Source organism: Pangasianodon hypophthalmus, chromosome 10, assembly GCF_027358585.1.
Source record: "Pangasianodon hypophthalmus isolate fPanHyp1 chromosome 10, fPanHyp1.pri, whole genome shotgun sequence".
Classification (NCBI taxonomy): Eukaryota; Metazoa; Chordata; class Actinopteri; order Siluriformes; family Pangasiidae; genus Pangasianodon; species Pangasianodon hypophthalmus.
This window is the reverse complement of record NC_069719.1, coordinates 20,026,741-20,043,625: the sequence shown is the minus strand read 5'-3', so window position 1 is coordinate 20,043,625 and position 16,885 is coordinate 20,026,741. Positions and strand designations below refer to the sequence as shown.

At 36.8% G+C, this 16,885-nt stretch overlaps 1 protein-coding gene across 1 annotated transcript in view; it reads right to left on the bottom strand.

Annotated features, from left to right (window-relative positions):
- Nucleotides 1-2,789: 2,789 nt before the first annotated feature.
- plcb2 (phospholipase C, beta 2) overlaps nucleotides 2,790-16,885 on the bottom strand; it is a 34,297-nt gene continuing 20,201 nt past the window's right edge. The window contains exons 19-32 of the mRNA XM_026933767.3: nucleotides 16,642-16,793; nucleotides 15,944-16,108; nucleotides 15,578-15,677; nucleotides 15,348-15,452; nucleotides 15,160-15,215; nucleotides 14,904-14,961; nucleotides 14,302-14,745; nucleotides 13,608-13,791; nucleotides 12,758-12,887; nucleotides 9,005-9,069; nucleotides 8,404-8,460; nucleotides 6,861-6,912; nucleotides 5,162-5,260; nucleotides 2,790-3,496 (exon numbers count right to left, since the gene is read on the bottom strand). Of these exons, the coding sequence (XP_026789568.3) occupies nucleotides 3,326-3,496; nucleotides 5,162-5,260; nucleotides 6,861-6,912; nucleotides 8,404-8,460; nucleotides 9,005-9,069; nucleotides 12,758-12,887; nucleotides 13,608-13,791; nucleotides 14,302-14,745; nucleotides 14,904-14,961; nucleotides 15,160-15,215; nucleotides 15,348-15,452; nucleotides 15,578-15,677; nucleotides 15,944-16,108; nucleotides 16,642-16,793 (1,838 nt within the window). The 3' untranslated portion in view covers nucleotides 2,790-3,325. The remainder of the gene's footprint in view (nucleotides 3,497-5,161; nucleotides 5,261-6,860; nucleotides 6,913-8,403; nucleotides 8,461-9,004; nucleotides 9,070-12,757; nucleotides 12,888-13,607; nucleotides 13,792-14,301; nucleotides 14,746-14,903; nucleotides 14,962-15,159; nucleotides 15,216-15,347; nucleotides 15,453-15,577; nucleotides 15,678-15,943; nucleotides 16,109-16,641; nucleotides 16,794-16,885) is intronic.

Genomic DNA, 16,885 nt, shown 5'->3' with positions numbered 1-16,885 from the left:
GAACACATGGAAGGAGATCAGTCTCCAGCTTTGGAGGACAGGTCACCTAAAGCTCTGACTGAAGTCAAAAGCTGTTACACAGATAGCTCCAAAGTGTACAAGAGATTTGACATGTACGAGGTGAATGGGAAATAATGGATGTATGACAGCAATCTATGTATCTTTTTTAAAATATCAAATACTACATCAAGTAGGCAAAGTTGAAGGTCTCAATGTTGAAATAGAACTTAATCACCTTAATCTTTAATCAAAATTTTAGAAGAAAATAAAAATAAAACATTTGTCTTCATTGTCTGAATATCTCCACACTTGTTTTATTATGCATCCTTATACACTATATGGCCAAATGTTTGTGGACACCTCATCATTACACCTATGTGTGGGTCTTCCTCAAACCATTGCCACAAATTTGGAAGCACACAATTGTATAGAATGTCTTTGCATGCTGTAGGTTTACAATTTCCCTTCACTGGAACAAAGGGGCCCAAGTATGTTCCAGTATGACAATGTCCTTGTGCAAAAACGAGGTCCATGAAGACATGATTTGCCAAGTGTGGAAGAACTTCAGTGGCCTGCTTAGAGCTCTGACCTCAACCCCGCTGAACACCTTTGGGATGAATTGTAATGCCAACTGCGCCAAAGGCCTGCATCCCTGATGTCAGTGCCCACCCTTACCAGTGCTCTTGTGGCTGAATGAGCACAAATCCCCACAGACATGCTCCAAAATTTTGTGGAAATCCTTCCCAGAAGAGTAAAGATTGATACTGATAATGTTTTTTTTTTATTTGTTAGTTATAGATGAACTTCAGATATTAACTTCAGACATTCAAAACTATGTGTATGCTCCAGACACATGTCAAAGCTCTTCACTCACCTGGGCTATTTAAAGAGAGTGAGCCATCTTTTGAAATCATAACAGTGTAATTAAGGAAAACTGGAGCTGAATCTATCATTTGACTACAACTCACACAGCAGTGCCACAGTGGGTTTGTGTGTTCAATAAGGCTGCGAATACAGCTCTCTGCCACTCTTCCTTTCAAAACAGGAGGAGGAGATTCATTCGAACTGCACGGTTACAGGCCATGTGACAGATTCCAGCAGCCCAGCCACATGCCACATATTTCTGAAGCCTCAAAACAAAAGCCAGGCTGTTTTTCTGCCTAGTTAATAGAAACTGCTTCTGTCTAGACATAGGCTAATTGCTTTTTGTGTTTCTAAAAGTAGCATGAAGATAAAATAGATGGTTACATATTATTAGAGGTCAGCTAATATGTATGTTCAAATTTATATTTATGGTAAGATATGATGTTACATATATTACAAAATGTGCACAATTGATATTATATACAATATTCTAATCCTTTATATTAAGGTACCCTTACCTTATATTATTTAATATTTTTTAAATTATTTATTACTTAACATGAATAATAAACCGTGTACTTCAGCATTTTCAATACACCATAAGTTAAATTAACAAAGTAACTAACATTTTTATTAACTGGTGTATTTATATAATAAACCAAATAATCAACCCCTGTATTTAGCAATGTTCATACCATCACTGAGTAAAGTCAAGACCACAATGACCAACATGAACACCTTAACATGTTTCTCTTAACTGGTAAATATTCTACAATTTTAGAATACAATGTAAAAATATTTACACCTGGAAACCAGACATCAGTAAATTATAAGCATGTAGGAACATGTTGTTATTTCATTCATTCATTCATCTTCAGTAACTGCTTTACTCTGGTTAAGGCAGAGCCAATCTCACAGGGAAGAGAATTCACTCCATGGAATGCCAGTCCATTGCAATTTGCATGCACAATCATAAACTCATTGACACCAAGGGGCAATTTAGCATAGCCAGTCCACCAAACTGCACAGTGGACAGTGGGAAAAAACCAGGAACATAGAGGAAACCTATACGAACACGGGGAGAACATGTGAAACTCCAAACAGACTTCAATCCTGAGCTCAGGTTAGTGTCTAGGCTAAACTAAACTAGAACTCATGTTCTAGTTTAACATTTTTAATTTATGTGATTTATGTGGACTTACATTTAGTCATGGATTAAATAAACATTAATCAATACAGGTGTATTTTGTTAAAATTTAAACAAACGTTATTTAGTTTATTAATTCTTTAGTTCATGGTTTGTTAATGTTAATTTCTTTCAGTCCGTACATTTTGTAATACCTAAAGTAGACCAGCATGTCCAAGCATTTAGTCTAACAATGATATCTCAATAACATCTTAACCAGCAATCTTTTTTTTTACGGAAATCTGATCAGCCTTATAGCTTATATTATTCAACCAAGTATATATTATGCAGGAGACAGTTTCATTAAAATGGCTCGATAATTGTGTGGTTAAATGACAGAGACTGAAAGATGTGTGTGTAGGTGTGGAGTGTTTTCAACAAGCATGTTCAGACTGAACTGTGATGAACTAACACAGTGACTGCACTCAGTAAATGTAATGCATAAACATTGACTTTTCCCTCACTGTCTATTATTCATATTTGTTAGTGCTATTTGTTGAGTGAAATGTGTGAAGGTTTTAGGCTCACCCCGATAAACTGTGGCTTTTGAAAATGTTTTCCATCATTGGATTGCTTTTAATCTTTTTCAAAATCTCTCATAACTTTAATATCATTAACATTAATATTAACAATGATATCTCATATTTCATCACATTACTGCCATATTATCATATGAAAATAAATGACATACACAGTTACCTAGCTGTAAATGTTTATTACATTTTAGATAGAGAAATATTAAATAAAGAGAATACACTATTATTTAAGCCTGAGCGTTCTTTAATTAAGTTTATTTTCGTAATTAGTGAGACATCACTTGTATCTCCTTAATAAGTAACATTAGATTGTATTCTATATGTACTAAATGAAGACCATAGACATTTCTCTGTATGTGTTCCAAATGTACACATACCAAAATGCTCCCATAAATAACTGGAAGTGCTAAATAAAGATCATAGAGCAATGTCCTTTGTAATAACTATTCAATACATCCTAAAATCACAACTGACACATTTCTGTAACAGCACAGTTCTGCAGGTGATTGTCTCTTTTACATCTCTTTAAACCATGGTGCCAGTGGCTTTACTACAAATATCATGAGAGAAATTCTGGCACATTGCACCCATTTCACTCAGAAACTATATCAACATGTGGATTGAAACATGAGCATTGTTAAGTTCCTGAAGAATGATTTTCCAAACTATTTCAAGTGTACCTTTCGACTACATCTGCAGAAGTGATAAGGAGAGCTAAGGAGAGAAAGCTGAATGGACATCAGCCCCGGTAAACTTGGCCATATTGGCCATCCTGCTCTGACTTGGTGCCTTCAGTCTTATCTACATGCTCCGGGAAGTGAGCGCCCACACAGGCATTCACTGCTTCCTTAAGATCACCTGGTAGAGACCACATCTTCTTAGCATGCTCTGATACAGCCTGCTGGTTCATCTGAAGGTGTGCAGAATTGAAAAGGTAAGAGGTTAAAGATTATTCATTGGTGTTTGGCTTTATTACACTTTCATACTTATACAAACTGTATATTCAGGTCTTGCATCAGAGTCACAGCCTTCGTCACAGCAAAAATGATATCTTAGCAAGTGAATATATGTTGAATATGGGCAAATTGACCTATTATTTCTTATTTTGTGATTATTATAAATATAAATATAAGAATATTCAGCCTGTTTTTAGATGCTTTTACACAGTTCAATCTTCTGTTTGCAGATAATTTTGCTCTTTCTAGTTATAAATGTTTAAAATTGATATTTTTACTTGGTAAGATGTCATTTTTACATTGTTAATAGCTGGTCATATTGTACATGTCCAGAGAGGTCTGATCAATCTGTCTAAGAACCATCCACAGACAGAGTTTTATCATACAGATTTGTCATTCAAAGGAAGCATGCTCCAGGCGGACTCCAGCACAATATATCCATTTTTATCATTTTCTACTAAAATAATAATGCAAACATCAACACTATGAAATAGCATCTATATAATTGTGCAGTAAAGAAAAGTGTTAAACAGATCAAAACTATTCCTGGCTTAGATCTTATTTATTTTATTTTATAAAATTAACTTTCATAGTATTCCAGATGAAGCTTTGCACATTCTTGGCATCTTCTCAGATAACTTCATGAGAGAGCATCACCGAGGAGGCTTTTCTTATATTTCCCAAATACACTGAGCACTTGCTACACCAAAATTAAACCATCCCTATATCTCCAAGGTCCTAGAAATGGTTGTAGCTCAGTAACTGATCTCATACCTCCACAGGAACCATGAAATACTTCAGTCAGGTTGTAGGCCACATCAGAGAACTAAGACAGCACTGGTTGTAAAGTTGTAAATGACTTACTACTGGCCTTTGAATAGGGCTATGTCTCTGTTTGTACTACTTGCTATCAGTATAGTTTTTGAAGGCATAGATCACAATATTCTTGTAGACGTGTTGGGGTTAAGGGAACAGTTCTTTCCTAGGCTCAGTTCGAGGGCCATTGGTTTTCACTTATATATTCTACCTTTTACTTATATATACTTATCCGCTGCTACTTAAACATTGTATTAGCCTCCACTGTTTTGCTGATGAAACACAGGTGTATGTGTCACCAAAGCCAGATGACAGACATCCAGCTTAATAAACTTGATGAATGGGTAAAGACATTTGACATTGGATGTTGAGTCTGCTGGACGTACTCGTCTGCATCTCTTATGTTCTAAATGATATCTAATTGTTTGAAGTAAAAACTACTTATTAAATATACATTTCAATACAGAATTAAATAAAGGTATACATAGACATTAGCTGTACTATTTCAACCATAAGCCTTTTTTTTAACAAAATGTGTTTAAGACAAAGAAAAATATGATCTTGTGTATCCAAAATTTTAGCAACTGAACTCTTATTCTAACTATCCTTACAGCATCCAACCCATGACCATGCGGGATGCCCATTCCACCACAGACTCAATTTCAGCAAAAGAGCTTTGTAAAACAGTAAATAACTTTTAAATGCATTCACTTACACCTATCCACCATATAATTTACTCTCTCTCTCTCAGTTGTCAAACCTTTCTGTTAATGGAGGATGGTAGAAATGGAGTTGTAGGTTACCTGACTGTTCACGCTTCTGATGTCAGCCAGAGTTTCAGCCTGTTTCTTCTTAAGTTTCTGCTCCAGCTCCTGTGATGAAATGCCATCGGTAGATGCAGACTGAAGGCAGAAGGGCCAGTCACATTTACAAGATTCACACTGTGCACATATTTCTCACACTTACATTTATGTAACTGAATGCATGCAAATACATTCTGTCAATGTCCATGCTTGTATCTACAGATACATTGTATCTACTGAGTATATTTAATTGAAAATTTTAGTAGTGCCCCAACATTATTTAAAGAATAAAACACAACAGGGCATACTATGATAGGAAAATAAGCAACAATGTGAAGTGATGTGGCCCAAAGTTGATTATTTTCTAATAACAGCATGCTTGGAAGTGTTTTATTCCTCTTATACTACAGTGATTTTTTTAATATAATGAACAGCATATCATGCTTTTTTTTTTTTTTTTTTTAACCAGTTTATAGTAGCATTTAATGTTGTGGAACATCTGTGAAAGTTAATTCCTTTTATCATTTAAATGATAACAGCTATAAATAATCATTCCCTGACAAGACTCTTTTCTTCTGCCAGGGGGATGCCTCTGCCACCAAGAAGTCTAGTCTTTCTTGTTACTAATTTGTATGCCCCAATTACTCTTAACGGAAACAATGAAAAGGAAAGAACAAATCAGTTCATCTGACGGTTACAATGATAATTCCATATAAATCCTATAAACATTCGACCACTCGTTCTTGAGACATCGAGCTAACGAGAATCTCAAACGGACGCACAGATGGACGCACAGATGGAAAACCCAAAAACACAATGCCTCCTCCACCAAGTGGCAGAGGCATAAAAATACAGCTTGTCATGTCACCAAGAAACTGCAAATTGCAAAGCCCTCTGTCCTGAAGACTCTTCTGTGTTGGAAAACTTTAAAGTTACAGATTTACCTCCTTCTGTTACAATACACTGATACTGGAAACTCCGTCAGAAATATTAAATGTGTAATATTTATTGTTTTCACAGGAAAAATTAATCATATCAACAATTACATGTTTTTGTGTAAGTTGTCTGTGTAAGTTGTTATGTAGCATATTAGAATGAGCATATTAATATAAATCTGGGATTTGAATTACAGCTAGCACTACTGTCAAAGCCATGTTGTTACATGAAATTAATCAAGTATTTCTGATCAATTAAATTTGAAAAGAGATTGAAAAGAGATTAAATGAGATAAACTCACTGTAGCCATTGTTACAGAAATGACACAAAACTAAACACAGAACCTAACTGTGGATTAATAAATGGATAAAGTTCTTTAAACTTTGCTGTAACACTCCAGATTTCCAGAATGATTCGGTGCTATAAAACCACTGAATGAATTTTGATGAGCAAGTATGTGAAAGAGAATTAGTCAGATCCCACATGCTCACAGCAAACTGCTCTTTAGTCAGGGTGCCCTGATTTCAGTGTGTGTGTGTGTGTGTGTGTGTGTGTGTGTGTGCTCGCATGTGTGTCTAAAAGCAAATCTCTCTTTTTGTCTACAAGCTCACTACAGTAGCCATGGTTACGGGTTTGGACATGTTTGCTTGAATGCTTTCTCTCCTCTCTCCTGTCTTTTTCTTTAATAGATGACCTCTCATTCTTCCCATTTGTCCTCCATCAATCACTCGATCTTTCACACTGCACTGACAATATTAATTACCTGCGCATCGTCATTATCGTCAAGCTGTTCCTTACTCTTGCACTTCTTCAAGCTGTAATATATTAGCAATGTGTTACATGCTGCACATTCAAACTATATAAACAAAAACACTGAGTGACTCAATTTGAGAATCAGTTTGAAGTGACTGATATGAGCAGGAGATAACAAAGGTCTTTGAATCTGAACTCATGTCTCATCTTTTTGCAGCTTGTGAAGCCATCTGACTAATTTCTATACATTGTACTGGATTTTTTTCAAGAGCCAGATTTGGCCCTGAAATGTGAAAGATGAATGACGTTTTGGTTAGTGGATAATATATCAGGAGAAAAAAGAAGCAGGAGGAGAAAATAAGCCATTCTATGATTTTCTTAGTGTTTATTATGTATGTAAAGTTATATGCAAAGCTTTAAGGCTTTTTAATCCAATCACAATACTCCTTTTAAATAGTAAACTTAATGTTCGTGAAGTCTCTCTAGAGCATTGTATCTGTGATAATCTAAGCCTTTGTTATCTGCCTGTTTTTAGTGTTTGGATGTTATGCCTGTTTGCTGATCACCTGATATTTGTCTGCCTTATGTTTGAGTATTACCTAGACCTTTTGTTTGTCTGCTGTGTTGGTTTTGGTAAAACCAGAACACATGCATTGTGTCTTCATGACACAAACAAATAATAACTGTCTAACGGGTCCTTTGGAATTTCAAATCCTGGCTGTTAAAGTTTTGGCCTGGTACACCATATGGCCTAAAGTTTATGGACACCAGACCATCACACCCATATGTGCTTTTCTGAACATCTCATTCCAGGGTTAGTCCCCCTTTGCTGTTATAATAACCTCAGGGAACGTGACTGTTGACAAGGAGTCAAGAGGGCATTTGTGAGATCAGGCATTGATGCAGGGTGAGGAGGCCTGGGGTGCAGTCAGCATTCCAGTTCATCTCTGGGGTTGAGGTCAGGGCTTCATACAGGCCACTCGAGTTCTTTCACTCCATCCTTGGCAAACCATATCTTCATTGAGCTCACTTTCTGCACAGGGGCATTGTCATGTTGGAACGTATTTGAGCTAGACCTCTTAGTTATAGGTTATATGGGTGTCATGGTAAGGTGTCCACAAACATTTGGCCATATAGTGTAGTCTTAGCCTATATGCCACATTCATGGTGATTAGTGTTGTGTGTCCACAGTTACCCTGTGGAACTGGGCTACTTTAGAACTGCTGAACTGCATTTTGCATACATTAGATTAATTATCTATATATTAAAATTCAAATTCAAAATGAAATTTACTAACAGCTATTAAAAGTGAGACATAGAAAAAGCATACAAAGTAAATCAATAATAATTAGGACATTGGAGAAATAAATAATTAAGGAAACTGAGTGTTTTAAATATTGCTTTGGCAAAACAAATTTATGATGTTACATTCTGAATATTACTCCTGGCAAATATTGCCAAGGAGTTTAAAAGCAGGTTGCTATTAGATACCAAGATGAGAATAGTGTGGTGTTTATGTGTGTGCGTATGTATGATACAAGGTGTCACCTCACCTGCTCTTCTCGGAACCTGAGCTTTTTGATTCTTTCTTCTTCCCCGCTTTACTTTCACTGAAAAGAGGAAAACAGCATGATACAGATACAGAGCTCTGTCCACTGGAATCTAATTTACTCTCTCTCTCTATCTTTCTCTGTCTCTGTCATGTACACAAAGGCACATACACAAATAGATTTGGCTGGTAACACTATTCAGCATTTGTAAACATGTATTCTCACAGAACAAAACCACGGAGCTAAAAAAAAATTTCACTTTACAACACCCAGACTCTCCGATTCTCTTTTTGATCGCAACAGAACTTACAATAAAAATTCTGAAAGGCACTGAAGATACAATATGGATTGTATGGATACATAAAATCACAGAGAATAGCCTCATAATCAAAACACATACAGCAAAAAAGGTAATAAACACACACACACACATACACACACACAATGCACTCCAATCCATTAGTAGAATGAGAAAGCTAGATAGCTTGCAACACAGGGTGACTCATCACTCATTTGTGTGTTTTTCTCTATTGTAAAAGGTCAAGTGTATACACACACACACACAGACACACACACATACACACACATACACACATATACAAACCTGTTCAGTGCCTTCATTTCACTGGCGTGTCTCTCTGTAGCCATCTCCAGCAGCTTGGTCAAACACTTTAACACAGAACATAGAAAGTACACATAGAAAGAACACAGGAAGTTGCACTTACACCCACAGGACACCCACCAGCTGTCCCGTCTGGCCACTACCAATCTGCCATATATTAATTATGACTTTTATGCCCTTACAGCATTGATGTTAAATGTGTGCTTCTACCATTCTCAAATATGTACTCACTTGTGTTCATCTCGAAGTTATTGTAATAAAAATTGCTTGATAATCTATCATTGTCTCAAATATAAACACGAATTAGAGACAACTAGTGCACATACTGTAGATTGTCTACTTGATGTTATGAGAGCATCACACAGTTTTGAAATTCACCACCTGTTAATACAGCACAGAGAAATGTTCTGCAGCTGTTTTTCTGCTATGCAGAAGTGTGGGCAGGTTGATATGGGGTTACGTGAGTGCTTATGCAGCAGTACTGGTGTGCAACTAGAAGTGAAGTACTGCTGACTTCCCTGATCCATGCAGACCATCTGATTAGAGGGAGCATCTCCATAAAGAGCTCCACTAAGGGGGGATTAATGAGGACACAAGATCCTGGTGCACTGCCAATGAACTGAGAGGAGAGAACAGATATAATAAACTAAGATGCCACTTCGGACTAATATTGATGCAGCCAGTAACGTCCTCCACATGGTGGCAACTTCTCAGATTGTCCCCATTGAGTTGAATTGAATTCAAGACTTCTGCAAAAATGCCAGCACACTGGGCAGGATTTGGATGTAAGAATTTTTGATTACTTTTATTACGAGTAAGCTCAGAGAATATGGACACAGGAATGGACCAATGGCAAAAATCGTAGTTAGCCAGAAATGGACCTTGAGTTCCTGAACCTATATATATAATATTCAAAAGAAAGATTTACTGACTGATTCTGTCCTGATTGCCATATACAGCATATGACCTGCTGTACAGTTATATCACATTTATCAGATTTATCTAGATGACACTAATTTCAAATAGTCAAATTTGTAATATTAATAAACCAAGTGTGTGATTTAGCTTAGTGATCTAAAATACTGACAGTATTGACCTGGAGACTAATAGATCCATGTGCTACCTGCTACCTGAGAAAACCATCATCACAAACTGCATTGGCAGGAGGACAGTGATCTAGATGTGTTAGAGAACTATGTGATTAAACACCTATAGTCATGAGTGTCAAACCAGCAGTGGAGAGCCATATCAGTCCAATCACTTATAGGAACTTTGCACATCACAAAAGCAGAGACAGGATTAGAAGGAGCCTACCACAAGGCATGGTGGAAAAAAAAACAAGAAAGTCATTTAATTCTCTAAAAGTCATCATAATAACTACAGCCCAGTATTCAGGGTAAATATTTCCCTACACTCTAATAATTGCCTAGACTCTCAGTGTATGTTTGCCATCCATCTATATTCTGCTAGTTATCCAATTGTTCCATCTATCAAGTTCATTTCATTTGTATTTTTTTCCCATCGATATACACTCACCATCCACTTTATTAGGAACACCTGTACACCTGCACATTCATGCAGTTATATAATCAGCCAATCATGTGGCAGCTGCATAATGCTAAAATCATGCAGATACAGGTCATAAGCTTAATGTGCTGCCCAGTTTTTGTGAGTCTGTGCCCACTGTAGTTTCAGATTCCTGTTCTTGGCTGATAGGAGTGGAAACCAGTGTGGTCTTCTGCTGTTGTAGACCATCCATCTCAAGGTTCAGTGTTTTGTGCATGTTGAGATGCTTATCTGCTCACCACAGTTGTAAAGCGTGATTATTTGAGTTCCTGGCAGCTCGAACCAATCTGGCCATTTTCCTCTGACCTCTCTTATTAACAAGGTATTTCCACCCACAGAACTGTCATTCAGTCAATGATTTTTTTTGTTTTTCTCACCATTTTATGTAAACTCTAGAGTTGTGCTGTGTGTGAAAACCCCAGGAGATCAGCTGTTTCTGAAATACTCAAACCAGCACTTCTAGTACCAACATTCGTGCCACGATGGATCACACTTCACGTTTCTTCATTCTGATGTTTGTGTGAACATTAACTGAGGCTCTTGACCTGTATCTGCATGATTTTTACATTGAGCTGCTGCCACATGATTGGCTGATTAGATAACTGCATGAATGTGCAGGTTTACAGGCGTTCCTAATAAAGTGGACAGTGAGTATATATTTTGTATTATATCAATGCTTACTGTTCATCTTGTTATTACACTGTGTGTGTGTGTTTTAGTCATGTACATTTCTCTCTTTTTACAAATGAGTTCCACAAACTAGGGATGTAACCGAATATGGATGCATTATTCAGAATGAACAGATAATGCATTCTAAATGGATCCTAAAAATACAGATGTATAGGAGGCACATTTTGTAGATAGCTTTCCAGAAAGTTTCACAGTTTTGTTCACCTGTGACAACAAAAATCAACAAATCAATAAAAAACAAAAAAGTCACACAAAGGTTTTAAGGAGGTTTTACTCTCCTGTGGGCACGAGTGAGCTGTCAGATATGAAGTAAAGATCACGTTCAATAGCATGAATTAGTGGTGGTCATTAGTAACGTGTGATTTAAATGAGGCTACTAATATGTTCATATATTCTGCAATATGTTAGAAAATAGTGTGGGCATGTACAAACAGAAATAATCACACACAGTCAGTATTAAAAACATTACCACAAACATCTCTATTTAAGAATAATTATAAATTCCATTAAAGAGGTTAGTAAATTGACTGAGGGGAATTCACAGATTATGCTGACATTGCAAACTATCAAATGATTCACTCAATTTAAACAATCAAATTTCCTTCATATTAGGCACATAGTATTATTATTTTATTTCTTGTTGATTTTTTACCAGATTATTTTTGTCCAATGGACTGGAGCCCTGTTTAATACAATTATTTTTAAAAAATTATAACAATTTCTAATATTTCAATTATTAGTAATAATTTATCCAATTTATCTCCAACACACTATATACTATCTCCAGCACACTATACAGTTTAGTGTTTTCCTGTCTCAAACACACCTGAGTTAACATTCTGATTTGATAAGTAGCCAGTAGGTTGATTAAGGTAGAAGCATATCACTGGTTAGTTTTACTAAAAGGTCCTCCAAAGATATAAACCTAAATTACTAAAAAAAAAAAAAAATAAAATAAAAAAAGGAATTCTTCAAATTCTTCCTGCTCTGAAACTTGTGATTCAAAGTACACGAGCTGAATCAGGTGTCTTGAAGTAGGGAAAATAGTAAGGATTGGTTCAGTGTGCTGCAGACACAAATGGCCTCGATGGATTAAGTACTTATTGAAGCGTGCATTCATGCTTATGATCAGAGCACTCACAAAAGTGTTTGCTGATAAGCTGATGATGAACTAGGCATCTGTTTTGCAGTATGTTTAACTGTAGTTAAGTGTTTTAAACAGCTCTATGAATATTTATCCTTTGAACCTCATTTGCACTTCAAATAAGCCAAAAGGCTAATACTGCGGCAAACTAGAATGAACTATCTAGAACATACCCAATAGTATACACTTTGCATAATGCTAACTAGACCCCCCCTGACCTTTCTTTTATTATTAACCAATATTAACATTAAGTATTTGTTAATAATTTCTGGAAAAGCATCAGAACACTGACACCTATAATATCTAGTCTTGTGGAATTAAGAGCTGATTGGTACCTCAGAGGCATGCTGCTCTTTCTTCTTCTTCAGCTGATCGTATTTCTCAATCCACAGTGAGCGAAACTCCGTCTTCAGCTTCGTTTTCAGCTCGTTGATTTGCTCTGCTGTTGGCCCCTCAGCCCCTGCCCTGAACAGCAAAGAAATGAGTCAATCACTACAAATTCCCCCAGAACTAGTCACTTTGGATTTCAATAAAGATAATGATGGGAGAAAACAGACTTACAGGCAAACAAGTGATCAGGTACATTGAAGTGCATTAACTCCAATGCTTAAATAATAGTAAATGGTTCAAAAATTGTGACTGAATATGGATTTAACCATGCCTAGTAGTAGAGGCCTGCATTATGGATGATAGATTATAAACATAAGTCAGAGTCATCAGTTAAATACAGTGTCAGTTACTCAGTATTCAATGTAGCTCATCCCTGGATTGTACACTTGACAGTTATTTTTAAAATTCTATTATATACATGTATTATATATATTAGGTTTACTCTAGGCATGATTGTCAAGTAATTTTAGTCATGCAGCTGCAGTTTTAACCCCTTAAACCCACAGATATTACTTATTTATTCACCTTAAAGTATATTATTCAGTGACTACTATGACTTGTTCACTATCTACATTGAAACTAAGTCATCATTGGCTTTAAGGGGTTAAATAAGGATTCAGATTAAGACACATTTTCACAGAGAAACCAAAATCACAGCACAGCCCATCACAACACAACAGCATGACATTCACAAAGACACAGAAAAATATTTATGCCCTCAAGATTGCCAATTCAAAGAAATAGATACTCTCAACAGGACTGAATAAATAAAAGCAGTGATAGGTCTCTGTTTACTCATTCTTCTTCGGGGAAGTCTTCTTCTTGAGGGATTTGAAGAGGTCACTGTATTTCTGAGTTATCTCCTCGGCCTTCTTCTGGAACCTCTTTTCCAGCTCTTTCACCTCTTTCTCCTGCTTCTTGGTGACCTTCAGGTAGTTCTTGTGCTGCTGCAGTTCATCACAGGTCACAGAGGCCAGCTCTGTGTGTGTGCATGTTTGTGAGTGAGGTTGTGAGTGTGAATGTTTTTGTGTGAGAGACAGCAGAGAGACAAAGACGGTGAGTGAGACAGTGAGATTTTTAATTGTTTTTAGGTCATTTCAAGCAATACAAGTTCAAGCATGCAAGTACAAGTTTTTTAAAATAATTTTTCATACATATATTTGACAGAAAATATACATGTTTAGGGTGTTTTGCTTTAGACATCTACTGGTGTGTGCAATGTTAAGCCATTACCATTGGAACATAAATCATTGTGCTCTGGTTCACATCTTACACAGCCTACCCAGAGCTCCACAAAGCCCTGTACCCTCAGGTGCTGCACCAGCAGCATCCGCTGCCATGGAGGTTTCTGTACTTGGAACAGTAGCAGCAACCTGCGCAGGTGCTGCAGAGTCAACTACAGGAGCGTCCTGCTCTACACTGGGAGCTGGATTAGAGTCTGGAGCTGCATTAACTTGTGGTTCTGGCTCCACTTTTGCAGCAGGCTCACCATTTGGATCAGCGGGATTCTCTGCCTCAGGGGTTTCAGATGGTGCAGGAGTTTCTTGGGGAGCCTCTTCTGAAGGTGGAGGTGCCTCAGAGGGAGGAGCTTCTTCTGTGGGTGCAGGCGCCTCAGTGGGCAGAGGCTCTTCAGAAGGTGGAGGTGCCTCAGTGGGCGGAGCCTCTTCAGAAGGTGCAGGTGCTTCAGTGGAAGGAGCCTCTTCGGTGGGTGGAGGTGCTTCAGATGGAGGAGCATCTTCTGAGGTTGCAGGCACCTCAGGGTTTGGCTCAGCTTCAGAAGCTTGTGGCTCTTGATCAGCCAGTGCTGGCTGGTCATCTGACTTGGGATTTTCTCCATCAGTGGACTCTGGGGCGTCTGATTTAGGCTCCGCATCTGAAGGTATTTCTGAAGAGTTAGCGTCGCCCTCTGCTGGGGCCTCATCACCTTCAGGCACTGTAAATATATGGTTACAGGAAAAGAGTCTATAAATGCAAAATGTGGAAGACTATAAATGTTTTATGACACTGAAGTTTATATATAGTCTACAAATTTTACTATTTAATATAATGCTGATCTCTGATTAATACAACATATTTGTGCATATTTCTTACCTGTGGCTGGAACAGCTGCAGCACCAGGCATCTCATATTTGCTTACAAAGTTAGCACTCTGGAAGCAGATTAAGACTATTTAGATTAATGACTCTTACCACAATATATGGAGGACCTTTAGTCTGCTATTGACAGGCATCAATCATTTCCTAATTGATATTATTATTATTATAGCATTAGTAAAAAAAAATTTTGTAAAAAAAATTTGGCTAAATGCCAATTTTGTGCGGAACTGTGTTCTGCGTTTAAAACTTGCCTCGTGTTTTGCAGGCTTTGTAGACTTTACTGGATTGAAGAGAGCATCTGTGAAATCTGAGAACCCAAACATGCAGAGAGAATTACAACACTGATAAAAACTTGTCAAAACTCAACCTAGTTATTTTAGGGAATTTTTTTAGAGAAATATTTCAGATAACTTAGTTTAGTTTTTGTGGTTGTGCATACCAGCAAAAGCAGCAGGGATGTAGTCCTTCACCTCAATGTAGACAAACAGGGCAGGGAGCATCAGAGGCATGTTACTCTCACTACGCAGACAAAGATGATGAAATCCTGGAGACACACACACACACACATGCAGTGTATCATATGCAGAGCGGGACATTTTTTATGTTTATGTTTTGTAATTTGTAAATCCACAGGTGTTGAATGTGGGACTGTAAACTCTTTTCACTTACCTGATTGGATGGCATCTATGGGAATAATTCTATGCCCAATGAATTTCCCGCCTTCCTCATAGGCCACTATCCTAAGTGAAGCCAATTCTGTCAACAGAATCTGTTCACAAACAGATTATATATATATTATATATATATATATATATATATATATATATATATATATATATATATATATATACACAAACAGATAAAACAGATATATATATATATATATATATATATATATATATATATATACACATATATATATATACAAAGAGAGAGAGAGAGGTTTTAAAAAATCATAGTTATCATTTTTTTTAGATTTGTTTTATTATATCTATAATATCTATAATATCTATCATTTAAAATATGTTTACACACCTTCTCAAACACAAAGGGCTCCTCATTCCACACAGGGTTGATGGCATTTGGTACGGCAGTGTATTTGGTGCGGTATTTGCGTTTGGGGTCTCCAGGCAAGCCAATGATCTCCACCTCCACTGCTGTTTTCACATTCTTATCAGATAGGAACTGGCCTGAGTAGATCTGTAAGAACATAGATAATGGGAAAGAGCTTTTATATTTTATAATAAATTATATATTATAATAATATAGGTTTTTATAAAAACCAATCATAAAAAAATCATAAAACATAAAAATACATCAAGCTGCCTTACAGAATTTGAATATTTTTATATTTGAAGACACTGTAATAAGGGATAATCAATTATCACTGCATTTAATGATAAACCAATGATAAACCAAGGACCTTTTCTATGTTTATTAGAAAAAGGTATACGACATGCACCTACCTTCTATATACATTGAATTGCCAGTTTACTTGGATAAATAGACCAGAAAATAGATTATATATTACCCGGTAATGTAGCAATTCAGTGTAGAACACTCAAGCACACACTTAACTAATGAACACTGTTCATTAGTGTCTTCAATTTATTACACTTAGTTAGACATTTAAATCAGGCCATAGAGCCAGGAACCATCGCTGTACATTTTTGGCTAGATGCTCACTGCCAGCTGTAAGCTTAGGATCCAACCTTTAAATTGAGCTGACTTGCCTTGATAGAGAGTGTGCTGGGCACATTGGTGTCAATCTTGTCGGTGAAGGGGTCAAACGTCTTGTCATTCCTCCGCATCACATCACTTTTTAAGAGGTACCCAGTCCTCCCGTTATACTCGAACAGTGCCATGTTCAGTTGCATGGGAAAATCTACACGTCAAAGCACATCAGATTAAGCTGATAGTCCATTTCACTGTGACAATGGGCCTCATTTATCAAACTGGTTATTGTTTGCAGGAGAA